The following is a 14,363-nucleotide window of genomic DNA, read 5'->3' on the forward strand; positions in this document are numbered from 1 at the left end:
GAAACATTATGGTTAAATATAATATAGATTTGCCATATAATATTAAAATAATGATCTAGTGATGAAAACTATCGAATTTTAGTTACTTTTTTGAGAGAAAATATTTTGCTGATTTTTGTTATATATTATCTAGTTTTGAGAATGTATGATGAATAGATTGTTGTATGTTATTGTTATTCTTGTTATTGTTGTATAGTGATACATTTTCTGCTTATGTTATGTACTAACGCGTGAACGATTTATTGATAACCAATACGTGTAATATACTAATATAATAGTCTATCACTTTTTCTCAAGCTGTACTCTTGCAATGTCTTAGCAGAGAGAAAAATAAACAAGAGCCTAGTCTAAATGAACTATCTAGTTTTCTAGCTAATCTACTCACGCTAAAGCTATGACTACGAAGTCGAGCCAATTCCATGCATCTCTAAGGTAGGTGAACGGTTGAAGAATAAAACCTCTCGCCATCACCTTCACAGCTGATTCGAAGGTATAGATGCCAGTGAATATTACTCTGAAAATCACAAATCGATCTTTCTACTCTAAACACACACACCAATTAAAGCTTCTAGCGCTATGTTGTTTTAGTTTTCTTCATTCGAAATGGAATAGCTTGGAAATAATGCTAAATATCTTGATGTTAGTGTCGGATATTGGTTTGATTAGAACCCTCTTTTTGGATTAGCTAAAGAGCAATATTAAAATAAAGCAATAAGATTGATATTGTTCTGTTTACTTTAATATTATTAAAATGATTTAGATAATTTCTCTGTATGACTGTGATATGACTCATCTCATGTCTAAAGGTGCAGTTTGAATTTTGATGAGGCCTTTGTAGAAGAAAAACTGGGAAAGTGATGTGAATAATGAGTATCTACAATGATAATCCTCATCGATTAAGAAATCTGGTGGAGAATGTTTAGCTGCAACTACAAGAGTGAAAAGAGTTGACAATGACATTCTTCCTCAGTGTCAGGCTATGGTTAAAGGAAGAAGAATATAAGAATTGATAAAATTTATTCAACATTATACATTAGAATATTTATATATCAAACGACGAATATTATATTTGTACTAAATTATTATTACCCTGTAGCAAATCCAATGTAAATCTTCTGCCAAAGCAATACATCCAATGATATTTTAGAGCGACTCGCCATACATAATTATTTAAATCTTCCCATGGAAAGTTAAATGTTATTTCTCTTCCTGTATCAATCGAAAGATAGAAATAGTCGAATCAATGTGTTTTGTTATCTTTTATCTTTTGGTTTGGTGTTTGGTTAACAACTAGCGATATGTTTAAGGAGATATTCTGGTCTAGAGATATAAATATAGGTGTTATATTTTAGGTTATTTATATATCTTCAAGTTTTCTTGAACTTAAAACAAATAAATATTAATTGGTTCACAGTTTCGTGAAACACCAAGCTAAATCAGTAGTTTTTGGGTCAATTATTTTTTCCATGAGATTCATAGTATTTTAAAATCAATATAAAGTTTTTAAGAATTCAAATATTCATTATTATTAGCATTGGGAACTATCGACTGTTTAGTAATTGACTACTTTTTACTATCGACATCAATCGTGTACTTTCAGTTGCTATTTTCGGACTTACTAGTTTCACTCGACTCATTTTTAATGTTCTGGCTTTGCCGTCCTAGCCGCGACCTTGAAAGTAATGTGCCGAATTTATGCTTACGCAGATTTATATGTAATATATATGGTTTTATGTTTTGTCTGTGGTTTGATTGTAAATAACAATAACAATGTACAATATACACTAATATAGCAGAATTTTGGAGCTCTATTTTTCAAAATTATTTAATAATGTAATTAGGTAAAATGAACAACATTTTAATTGATAAATAGAAAAATAATTTTTACTGTATTTATGTTGTCTTGGCAACTATTAGCCTTGGTAACTCTCGGCATCGAGCCTTTTGAATGTTAAAACTTCTTTTATTCAAGTTTCAACGAATAATAATATTACTAATAATAAAGTATTCCTTATTAACCATAAATAAAATTATTATTGTACTTAAAAAGGTTGCGATGGTTAAATCGTTAAGAAAGATTTATTGAGAAAATACGATATAATTATTTAGTGGTCATTACTCCATTTCTTTTTACAATCATATCAAATATATAAAATATAAGAATAATTTTGCATTCAGAATTAAATTTATTTTGGAGGTAATCAATTACGAATATAATACGTACATCTCCATCTCGCTCATCGTTCGATTGAAAAAAACATTCGTAATAATACGTTGGAATGATGTAAAAATAAACCAATAATTTTTATTTTATTAGGTCATTGTTATATACCGAATACTAAAATGTTATTAAATATATTTGGGATCATTATTCTATTCCTTTTTCACACTGACCCTTGCTAATTTTAACTAAAATCAGTTAATAAAATTACCTTAAATTAACTGATTTGAACAGCATATATAATCAAAGAATTATCTCCGTCTTTTCCTCTCTCAAAATTTGTATGGAAAGGAATTCGTACATATCCATCTGTTATTGTTAACTAGAAAAATAGTCGAAGTTTGCTTTTGACTGGAACAGTAATTACTATTGTCATTCGCTAGTTTTTTTACTATCGACTGTTTCTACTATTTTCAGTCGTTGTTTCCCAACGCTAATTATTATGTTGTGATTCTAAACCTAAATGTTCACGTAATAGGCAGTAATATTAAGACAGGTAGTCATATATTTCCAAAACTAATTGAGATTTCCAAACATACTTCTAAGAACATCTTTTTAAACGTTTGAACATGATGAATATATATAAAAAATAGATTTTTGTAACCAAAATTCTAGACGGGAATATCCCCTTAATTCTGATGATGAATCTTCAAAAATAAGGAGCTATATCTTTGTCAGTGTCACACATCTAGCAAACTATAGCTTTCACAGAAGATTGGTAGATAGGGTCTAAATATATAGAAAACTAAAATATCGAATAGTTCTTTTTAAGAAATAAGTTGGTACTTACTCTGTTGATTCTACGGTTGGTGTCGTTGGCATAATCATTAGGATACAATTGACTAGAATGGTAGTAATAATAAAAAGTGAAAATAATGGATGTACTAAAATATAAATAGCCACACGACGGATTGGGTTAAAAGGATCTAGTATCCATAGGGCGTTAGTTGCGCTGAATCGAAAAATATCTTTTCCTTTACTTATAACTACAAAAGTCTGAAACAAAATTACAAGTGTTAAGTTTATATAATCATACTATACTCTATTCATATTAACAGTGAACTCACGTCATCAAGGTGTATAATGCATTGCGTGCCGAAATTTGTAAATTTGTTTGGTTGTCAAATGTTTGCAAAATTCTTCAAAATATTCATTATAATAACTACAGCTTATAAATCGGCAAACGTTTTCACACTCTGTTTTAATAAATTTCAAATCGCTGTTTATTATTACTCTTATTAAAAAATGCCGAAGCCAGTCAGAACAGATTGGGTCTCTAACCAGTTACTTCGAACATGAATGAGATAATGGAAGCCCCCTTTTATCAGTAAAAATAGTTAGAGGTAAGCATTTTTACTGTTAAATATGAAGTGGCTGCGGTTTTTATTGAACATATTTTTATCCTGTTAACGGACGACGAATCAAGATCAGCTTGATGTTGCCTGTATCAGATACCAGTTATATGGAATGCATGAAGCAGTGAGTAGTTTTTTCATTATAAACATACTTAAATACAGTTATTTCAGAGGAAACTGTTAGTCTGAAAAGTATTCATAGAAAACTTAGAGATATGCAGCTCCTTGAGGGATGTAGCATCACCTCATACACTGTTGGGTAGTATATGATTTAAATGGTGTTTAATGGAACTTCTAGGCATTGCTTTTAAAATGATATAATTTTTTAAAGCATACAATAAAATCAAGGAAGACCTATTGCAATTAGTGGGGCCAATATACCAATGGTCACTCATGACAAGAAGATAATAAAAATGGTGTTAAGAAAACAAAAGTTGAAGGAAATAGGCAAAGTTTGGAATAAAAATGTATTAGGTTTTATTAAATAGTCATAACATTTATTGAAACAGGGTATGGTTGTCAGAAATCTAACTCATAGGTAGTATGGAATAAGAGTTCAATATAAATATAATGAAACACAACCTACAAATTACTACAACTGTATAATTAATTGTAATTTTATGTCCTTCCATAATATATGCATTAGATGTATTATAATGTTAAAATAAATTATATTTGACAACAGTATTTTTGTTAAAATATTTTATTAAGATTAATATTTTGTCATAAGCAATTCAAATGACGCGAGTTCACTTTTTTAATGATCGGATTATATTCTAATTTTGTTCCTAATTAATTAGTTATTTTAGGTATGGTGTTTGGTTTTAATCTTGAATGGTTTTTGGAGCTAACTCGTTATCCTGTTTGGGGTCTTATATATGAATATCAGACCTTCAGCATCATTTATTGATGCATAAGGGTTGCTACTTTTCACTAATGTATGTTTAGTGGTCTTTTACTTATCGCAGGCTTGTCAAATGCTGTGTAAAAGCGACTGAGGAATTCTTATTTTTTGAATCGGTATAATAAGAGTGCGTATAGAATGTGACATTAAAAATTGAATAACTTGTCCAATTGACCACTTTACGATCTATTCATTTCATTATCTTGAGACAAGTTGAATTTGACGAACTAATTGTTTAAGAGTTCACATATTCTCTTCTCTAATGTTGAGAACCTAAGGGTATTGCATCAGGTGACTATGACGGCGAATCTAGTAGATCATTCATGTATATGTTTCCACTTTCCATAGATGAATTTTAGGCAGATGGAAATAGTCTTCTTGCTTCAGATGTGGTTTTCAGGCTGGTACCTTAATTTCAGATTTAAGCAGTCTTCCTCCTTTTGGTCCTTTCTTCCTAGACTCTCTTAACCTCTTTTATCTTTTGCTTATGATGTAAGCGGCCACACCAGCTAGTTCCTTGTCTTCTATATATCCTTCTAATGGTTATATATCGATTGCGGGGTTTCTCATCGTTTGTTATTTTTCTCGCTCTTCTTGGATATTTCATTTCCACTGTCTGGATCTTTTTTTGGTAGTATTAATTTCAGGGAAGTTCGAATTATAATTGTTTCGTTATTATTTTACATAATTTGAAGTTAAGGGTCAGTAAATATCTTTTTATAGAATCATATGTCATACTAATTATTATTATTGTTCTCGAAATCATTTTAACCACGTAATTCTTTGTTTCTTTTACATCAGTCTTTGAATGGCTTTTAATTCTTCATGTATTTTGCATTCGCTCAGTATAGTTTCTGTCCATTTGGATACAATATATCATTTTCTAACAAAGTGGAATAATCTTGAAAGATAACTAAGACAGTCACACAAAACATCACAGTTTCTATTTACAAAATATCGGTAAAGATGCCTAACCAGATTCAGTATTATTTATTTTTTGTGCGTTTTAACTCTTATACAAAACAGGTTTATAAAAACAAATGGGGATTCAGAAGGAGACGTATAGATTTTTACAATTTTTGATTTCAGAGCGTTATTACCTTTTTTTTTGTAACAAATTACTTCATACACTTTTTCACATATTAAAGTTATGATTGACTGATATCACAAAACTATTTTTAAAAAAATCAATAAGATCTATTAATAATTATTTATTAATGTATCATAACGAATTATTATATAAAAATCTTAAGCTATGTTGACACTTCCATTTTTAGTTTCACTATATTGTTATAATGTATTCCGACAAATGCTCTTTTATAGATAAAAATAGATATGAATCGATTGAAGAAGTGTGGGATATACAGGGGAAATAGGGAATTATTTCCCCCCCTTTTTGTCTGGTCTCTGGAGTTTGCATCGATGCTTTAGGTACTATCTATTTCCTCGTCCAAATACTTTCTATATTATTTTGTCTGTGTTATATGTTAATGCGAAGTATATTGGTTGTGTACTCAGGATTAGTTCAATTTATTTTATAGGATGAAGTTTCCCCAACAATTTTTTTTGTTACATTTTAGAGTTTCCTTTATATTAACTAGGATTTATCTGAATTGAACCTATTACTTAACTTGGGCTCTGACCTTGGTATTCGGCATTAAGCTTACGGACTGGCGAGAACTTGGATAACATTCCATAGGAGATCCAGCTTGGTTACTGGCTTGACTGGGATCATTTTCCTTGTCAGATTTTGCATTCTTGCCTTTTCAATAATTGTAATTATGAATAATCACAAACATAAGTTTACGACCATACCCCAGCAGGATTCGAAACCGTGACTATAGCAACAGTAAGAGGACCGTCCTGTCGCTTTGACCACTGTGCCAGTCAAGACGGCCAACAACATTGTCAATGTTGTTAATGAATGTGTTAATGGTGTTTGATATGTAATTTATATTATTTATCAGTTGTTGTTATCAAAAATGAACTTACCATTTGGTTACTATAAAATGGGTCGATGTCTTCAAGTGGTGTACTGGCAAGTTCTGGAGGAAAATTACCCTGGAGCCGAACTGGCAGGGGCAAACCTTGCTCCAGAGTCTGGTCAGGTTGGGGGCCTTCATCTTCGTCCTCGTCTTCATACCGAATCTGCCACATTTCAAATGTCAGTCATGATCATTTCACAAGCATCGGTTTTTTTCACGTTGTTGAAAAGTGTTTTGAAACGAGTTAGTATTTTCTAGGTAAAAACGTTCAAAGCTGGTTTTATAATACAAGCTTAGGTACTATTGAAAAATAACCAAATAAAGTACTTTTAACATGAGGACACTACAGTAGTACTTTGCTATATAATGCGATGGATCATGGAGTTTATATCAATTGCGTCCAAAAATAATTTGATTCACAATCTCCAACATCTTAGAATTTATTTAATTTAATTTAAATACTAGGTTTATGACTTAATATTTACAGATTTCCAGCTTAAGGTTATGCTTAAGTGAGTCTAGGTCCTTCGTATCTCTAAGTGAGTTACGTAACTTCAGAAATAACAGAGTTTAAGCTTAAAAAATACTTGATTGATTTGCAAGTGTTCTTGAAACCGACAAGTGTTTTACAAGAGGCTATTGCAATTTTTCTCAATTCAAAAACATTGAGATGCGGAATTACACGCTCTGTTGGATGAAAATTCTGCGTAATCGTTTCTCTTCTCTCTCTCTCTCTCTCTCTCTCTCTCTCTCTCTCTCTATAATTACATGGATTCCACAAAGGTAACAAGTACATGGTCTCACAGGCGCATGGGAGAAACTGGAAGGGAGAACATCCATAATCGCCATATGTCCATACCTCACACAATTCGGTAAAGTCGAGGTTCTACCTGTTCCGCAACGGTATTTTGACAGAAAACAGAGAATATTAAAAACATGCTTCCAAGTTTTTATTTGATCAGCAGATGAAAAAGCTGCTTTTTAATCGGTTGAGAACTTAGGCGTGATAAAGACTAGCTTAAAAAGGACAATCTGATAAGGAAATCATCAGTATTAGAGTTCACGGCCTAAATATACGATCTATAATGATGAAAGGTTGAATGATGAACATGAAATTAGTTAGTTACAGTAGTATTTTATTACAAAGTTACAGAAAGCATTGGGTAATATTTTCTTGATTAAGTTTGTTTTATATTTATTTTATTTATAATATAAACCTGTGATATAACTTGATGATTTACAATCAACTAACTCTGGAAATACTGGGAGTTTGCCATCAAACCATGTAGAAAGTTTGTATCTATATTGGGTTGTGCGTTACTTATGTGTTCTGTTACTTCCAGTGAATTAGCAAAATACTAAATATTTATTGGAAAATTAAAGTTTTATGATACAAAGAAAAACGTAGTAAATCAGTGCTTCTCAATGTTCAAGCATTATATTAATAATTTTCCTTATTAGTCATATACTTAATAATTAAAATTAACTTTAGGAATAGTTCAGTATTTGTGTGTGTTTCTTAAATTTATTTTTGGATACAAATTTTGATATCCACCACACCCTTGCTATTAACCTACCTTGAAAAAGCAATCGCCAAATAGACATAATAAAATATTTTATCGCCCATTCAAAATATATCAATCTACATTGCAATCAAATAACATTTTATGTTAGAACAATAATCAATTGAACTATACATTAATTAATTAATAAATATACGTTAACCGTTTAACACATTTAAAAACGATACAAAAGAACATAATACAAAAAACTTTTCATGTTTTTCGTTGAATAAAGCAATGAACTCTTAAGGGGTTAAAACAATTCAAAGAAAACGTATTGAGGTTAAGCTACGTATTTTACCGAACAATATATGCACTTGTTTTATTGTTCTAGATCTGATTCCAGATAAAACGTTACAAATACGTAGGAGAATATATGCAGTTGTTTTTATCTCTTTATTCCAGATTACGTGAAAATAAAGAAATGGCGACCATGTTTTTGTGAATCACGGAAACCATTATAAAGAAGGAAAATATCCCCGTACAAAAGAACCGAGGAGATGTTTTGATTTCCGTAAACGTTACTTTGTTCGAATTAGGGCTTTATATTATTTTTCGATATACAATACTAACAAATATCATCTCTTGATAATATGTCGATATATTCATGTATTTTATTGCTTCCCTTTTATATAATTGATGTTTAGTAGCAATTTTCTAAATTATGATTTTGAACTGTCTATAATGTAACTAATAAATAAATAAAAAAACGTATTTTTTTATTGATTTTTTATCACTATTATATATTTTTCTTTTTTGAATTAGGATTTTGATTCTAGTAAGTGCAATTCAATTTAATTTTACCTTTTTAATTTTAAGATGTCAATACAGTATGCAAATCGATTGCTTCTAATATTATCTGACTTAAATGAAATAAGTTGTCGTAATTGGATTCAAAAGTTAAAGAACGGTGTATTTGAAATCCAAGCACCTAACGAAAGTCCCAAAGTAGAGCAAGACATATAATTGAAAGTTTTAATCCAAGTTTGAGTCAAGCATTGAAGATAGATGGTCATAATTGAAGCAAAAATGGAAACGATGTTTTGCAAAATAAAAATGCGAAAAAATAAGTGAGAAAACCTCTTTGTTCTCTATATTTAGCAGATGTTGCTCCTTCTGATTACTATTTGTTTTGATTGATGATGTATGGGCAAGTATATTTTAAGAAAAATTGATGAAGCTAAAAATGTTGATTCGACATAGTATAGGTATGCTGTCAGAAAGTAGTGATTGACATTTTAAAACATTTGATAAATAGAGCGTAAACTTATTTGTAGCCCCAATATGTCATTTTATAACAAAGTGATGATATCAATAATATATAATTTTGTAACAGTTAATTTGATATTTACTATTTATCAATCATGTTATTAATTTTTGATATTAATAATTGAAATTTTCGGTCTAAAACTATAACACAATATCAAGAAATAATTTTTTTAAAACTTTTATTCAAATGAACACATATATTATTCATTATTCACGTCTTGAAAATACTAATGCCATAAGAGACATTAGATTTATTATTAATATTCGCGATTTGAATAAATGAATATTATAATTTTATTGTAATACTAGAGAACATGCCAAAATGTCAATATTTAGGGCTTCTTAAGGATGTGGTTTGTTTTTGACAGTTGATCCAGTATATATTTGATAGGCTTTATTGATTTTTCGTCTCCTTATCAAGTGGCCTGGAAACAAAATTATTGGCGATGCGCATTTTTACTTTTTTTGTATATTCTAAAACTAGGCATTTTATGCTTAAAAATTATTCTACACTATTTCTATTGTCTTCATTTGTACCTAGAAAACACTATACATTTTGTATTATTATAGATTCTTTTGCTGTAATAACGAACCAGTTACGACAACATTAACCCTAGAATAATACAATGGAGAGTAAATTTAATAAATCGTGTGTTAGTGTTGATATGTGCCAATATCTTAATCCAACGAACCTACCATTTAAATTAGTAACGTGTATCAGGTATCTCAGTAAAAATCTACAGTAAATTTGGTAGATTTGAAATGTTATATACATCATGCATAATTCATCATAGCAATATGGTGTGTGTAATTAGTTTTGCACTTAATTAGTAGTCTTAACTGAAAAAAGAAAACAAGACAGTACACTTTCGATTCAAAATTAAATTTTTCATAGTTTGTTGAAATATGAAAAAAGATTCTTAACGTAATTAATTATAATGGGTTTTTCAATAAGGACACTAACTAGTTAGCGTCAGTTGGAGTCTAAAAGAATATGATACGTGGATTACCCACAAACTCGTAAACCTTTTATACTAATTTTATATATAGATAGTTTATAGATCAAAAATATTAAAGAAATAAAAATAAACCAAAACTGAGGCCTGAAGATTTTATGAAACATTGTAGCATTGAACAAGAGTGCATTAGTTTAAAATGATGTAACAGAGTATATATTAGGTGAGTTGTGAAGTAGTTGGAAGTAATTAATGAAAATAGAAAATTATTTTAAAAGTTGTCTGGATGTTTTAGTGTCCTCTAAGAAAAACCATGTATTGTAATTAATTTCTAGTTGATAGTCATTTAGTTTTAGATACAAAAAAGATATTAATAATGTGTATTATCTTTTCCTTTTGTCTGAGCTTGACTTTTCTAGGTTTAACATAATATACTTACGACTGATTACAGTTGAATTTTTATAGATAAGCTATGGTACTACAATATTTTACTGTAGCTTTTTTAAGTGCTTGAATTTGATTGTGTTGACTGTTGTTCAATACAGGTGTACTAAATTGTGGCTATCTACCCAAAGAATGGCAGTCATATCTAAGATATAAAAGCAGCCTTGAATATTGTCTAACAGATCTAGCATACAAAACATGAATTAGTTAACAGTCTAAAGAAAGTCTATTGTCTACATTGCCTCAAAAGGTTCGTAATAATAAAATTTGAATAAAAAAATAAAGTGTCTTCTGTGAAATATCGTTGAAGTGGTCAGTGTACGAGATATTGCTGTGTCTAAAACAGCTGTTGAACGCCAAATGGCGCTTGTTTCATCAATAATCTAGATATTGAATGTGTTTATCATTGTGTCAAGCTGATTCAAAATGCACTAGAGTGGCTTAAGCAGCATAAAGTAAAAAAGGAAGCTCGATGCGACTGACGATATGTCGAGATAATTTTGATTTGATTCACTTTTCCATATACACAAGACGGAAATGGAACAGACACACAAGATCGTCAGAGGCATGATTAACGGCTAAAAAGCAATTTTCTGTGAGCATTTTTATTGGAGAAATCTTACTTCTTTTTTCTTTTTCCTGCGTCCAAAACCGGGCTGTAAGGAAGTTTATATTTTTAACATTTATAAAGCCACATTGCCTTTACATTACCTATCTACTCACATCACAAGATCCAGAAAAAAAAACCGTATACATATAAATAAAGGGCTCGTAGTTATTAACGAATTGTTTCCGATTATATTCAATTTAAATTAAAAATACCGAAGAACGGGAATTTATTAGGAATATGTTACATTCTTGTGATATGTTGGAGAAAATGTTTTATGTTCTATGGAGAAATAAAATGTGGGAATATCGTTGTTTATGAATAATGTGAAAATCAAAACCAATGATGCTCTAATAATACATTTTATCGTGACATATTTATTATCTTGGTCGAAATAATATTATGAATGTTTAGTATTTTATGACCGCCAATGGTAGGGTATAGCCTTCAGTCTGTATTTGTCATTCTTCTTATAAATATACAACACATAAATAAGAGGCATATAATAGTTCATGCAAAATATCCTCAAGCAATTATTGGCAAAAGATCTAATCCCTGAAAGTATAAAATCTGTTAAAATTATAATATATACAAAACATAATGATATATTCTCATAATCATTCAACTAGAATAGCCTCAAAAGTATTTTTTTTTAATATAAAATAATTTAATGTAGCAAATTTGTTCCAGATTATATTAAACGTTATATTATATATATATATATATATATATATATATATATATATATATATATATATATATATATATATATATATATATATATATATATATATATATATATATATATTATATATATATATATATCTATATATATGAGACCGACATTTTAATATCCATATTACAAGGAAAAAAAGGTCAAAGACATTTTAGATAGAAAATCACGATATAAAGCTTTTGACAAAGTTATAAAGGTATATTAAAAGTTACAAATTCTTTTCAAAATTATATTCGTTTTTGATGAACAATTATTATGTAATTTTTTTTTCAGAAATATTTTGTTAAATTAATTAAAATGAAACGAACGACGCAAATTTGATTTTAATTTTATTATATGGTTATTATAAAAATTCCTTTTTAAAATTGTTATTTTTTATGGGGTATTATTAGGTAATTTTTGGGGGAGATATTTTATTAAATTAAATTAAAATGAAAAGCCGCTAATTTGATCTTACAAATAAAATTGTATAATTATATATTGTTTTATATCATATTTATAATTACGGTATGTTTTGATGAAAACATCTTTTGAAAACTTTTGTTAAATTAAAAAAAAAATAAAGCGAGGTAAGCCGGGTTTTAATTTTATTATATAATTGTTTAAGAAGTATATGTTTGAAACAAAAATTATCCTCGTGAAAGAACAGAACACAAACAGAAAAAACAATGAATCTGTATGAAACAAATTTGCCACTGTTGTACTTTCATATAAAAAAAGTTCAATAAATTTCATCCGAAACAATAACAAAGTCTTTAATTTTTAATAAAAGTTGATGTTGCCAACAACGGTTCTGTTTTCTGCTTTTATGAATTTCGCATAAGCGAAGGGATAAGTAAGACCATTCGTAACTTTTTAATTATTTAAGAAAATAACTTGTGAAGAATTTATCCTACGAAAAAACGAAGCTCTTTCGGAAATTGTTAAGGCTTTTTACTGAGAGCAACAATGCAATAATGTCTTACTCTAAATCAACAGAAAATAATCGAGGAATACAAAAGAAAATATATGATTGGTGACGAAATGTAGATATTAACTAAGAACACGACATCGATAATGAAGCAATAGAGGAAGAGGGGAGTGAAGTGTGATAGTAGAGGAGATAAATGTTAACACACATTAAAAAGTTTACTGTTAGCAACTGTCTTGGTTTTTATTGATATGAAACGTGACACAGTAAGACGGTTGGTGTTAAACTTTTCTTGTGTGATCTACTTGGTGGACTACGTACTTCTCCTTCAGCTCTCTTCTTTTCGAGCTCTTTCTGCTTGGCATGTTCTTCGGCAATTCTAGCTTCGATGGCGGCCAATGACTCGCGCGTGAATGGACGGAATAAGCTGCGCTCCTCCTCAGAGAACGAGTCAGAGGCGACGGACATGTCTTCTCGCGCCTAGGCCCCCACGATACCCTGAAATCACAAAAAAACCTCTATATATTAAAAACACTCACTAAAAATAGAACAATAGAACAAATTCTACTCAATATCTTTTAGGATTCTTTATAAATCAAATGTTAAGGTCCAGGTTTTTCATTATACACTTTAAGTCATCCTACCTTGATATATGCAAAATATTTCTTATAATAAAGCATCACTAAGTTTTTTTTATGACAAAATACTATATATAGAGCAAATCTAGAAAGCAAGTGTTTGTTTTAATACCTTACAACTGCTTCTAAACAGTAAAACATCTTTTTTAACATGTTGGCATACCACAGGAGAAAGAACTAATCTAATTAAAGCAAAACACTAATAAACATTCTATTTATGTGAACATTTATACACTTTAGATTTATAAGTAATGAGAGTAATGATTAATGTTTAGATTTCAGAGTAATGCTAGAATACAAAAAACCCTTTGTATATTAAACGCACTTACTAAAAATATAATAAATTCTAGTCAACATCTTTTAGGAATTTTTAGAAGCCAAATGTTAAGGTCCAGATTATCGTCATATACTTTAAATTATTCTACTTATTTATTATTATGAAGCATCACTAGTTATTTTTTTATGACAAAAATTGTGTCTAGAAAGTAAATATTTGTTTTAATAATATTATTAAAGAAAAATAGATGGAAGAAATGTTACGAGAAGAACACTCTTAAGGCAGATGATAATACGTGTAGTACTTAGCTGTATATTAACAGAAAGTTGTAAACAAAATCCGGCCGGCTTGGTGGCGCAGTGGTACTGTTGCGATAGCCGCGGGTTCGAATCCTGCTGGGGCATGGTCGTAAATTTATATTTGTCATCGTTTGAAATTTGTGAATGTTCTAGGCAAAAGTGTAAAATCCGACAGGAAAAATAGTCCCAGTCACGTCAGT

At 29.5% G+C, this 14,363-nt stretch overlaps 1 protein-coding gene across 28 annotated transcripts in view; it reads right to left on the reverse strand.

The window, feature by feature from the left end:
• Nucleotides 1–14,363, reverse strand: part of LOC143197042 (sodium channel protein para) — a 106,545-nt gene that overhangs the window by 33,783 nt on the left and 58,399 nt on the right. For 20 of the 28 annotated variants that reach the window (XM_076405117.1, XM_076405112.1, XM_076405119.1 and 17 more), the window contains 5 exons: nt 13,271–13,447; nt 11,320–11,352; nt 6,473–6,628; nt 3,012–3,217; nt 386–514 (listed from right to left, as the gene is read on the reverse strand). In XM_076405117.1, coding sequence (XP_076261232.1) covers nt 386–514; nt 3,012–3,217; nt 6,473–6,628; nt 11,320–11,352; nt 13,271–13,417 — 671 coding nt within the window. In that variant the 5' untranslated portion in view covers nt 13,418–13,447. The remainder of the gene's footprint in view (nt 1–385; nt 515–3,011; nt 3,218–6,472; nt 6,629–11,319; nt 11,353–13,270; nt 13,448–14,363) is intronic. The other 8 variants (XM_076405122.1, XM_076405110.1, XM_076405124.1 and 5 more) reach the window with 1 other exon arrangement.

Source organism: Rhynchophorus ferrugineus, unplaced genomic scaffold (genome assembly GCF_030347505.1).
Source record: "Rhynchophorus ferrugineus isolate W39M unplaced genomic scaffold, kcgeb_rfMv2 rfM5, whole genome shotgun sequence".
Lineage (NCBI taxonomy): Eukaryota > Metazoa > Arthropoda > Insecta > Coleoptera > Curculionidae > Rhynchophorus > Rhynchophorus ferrugineus.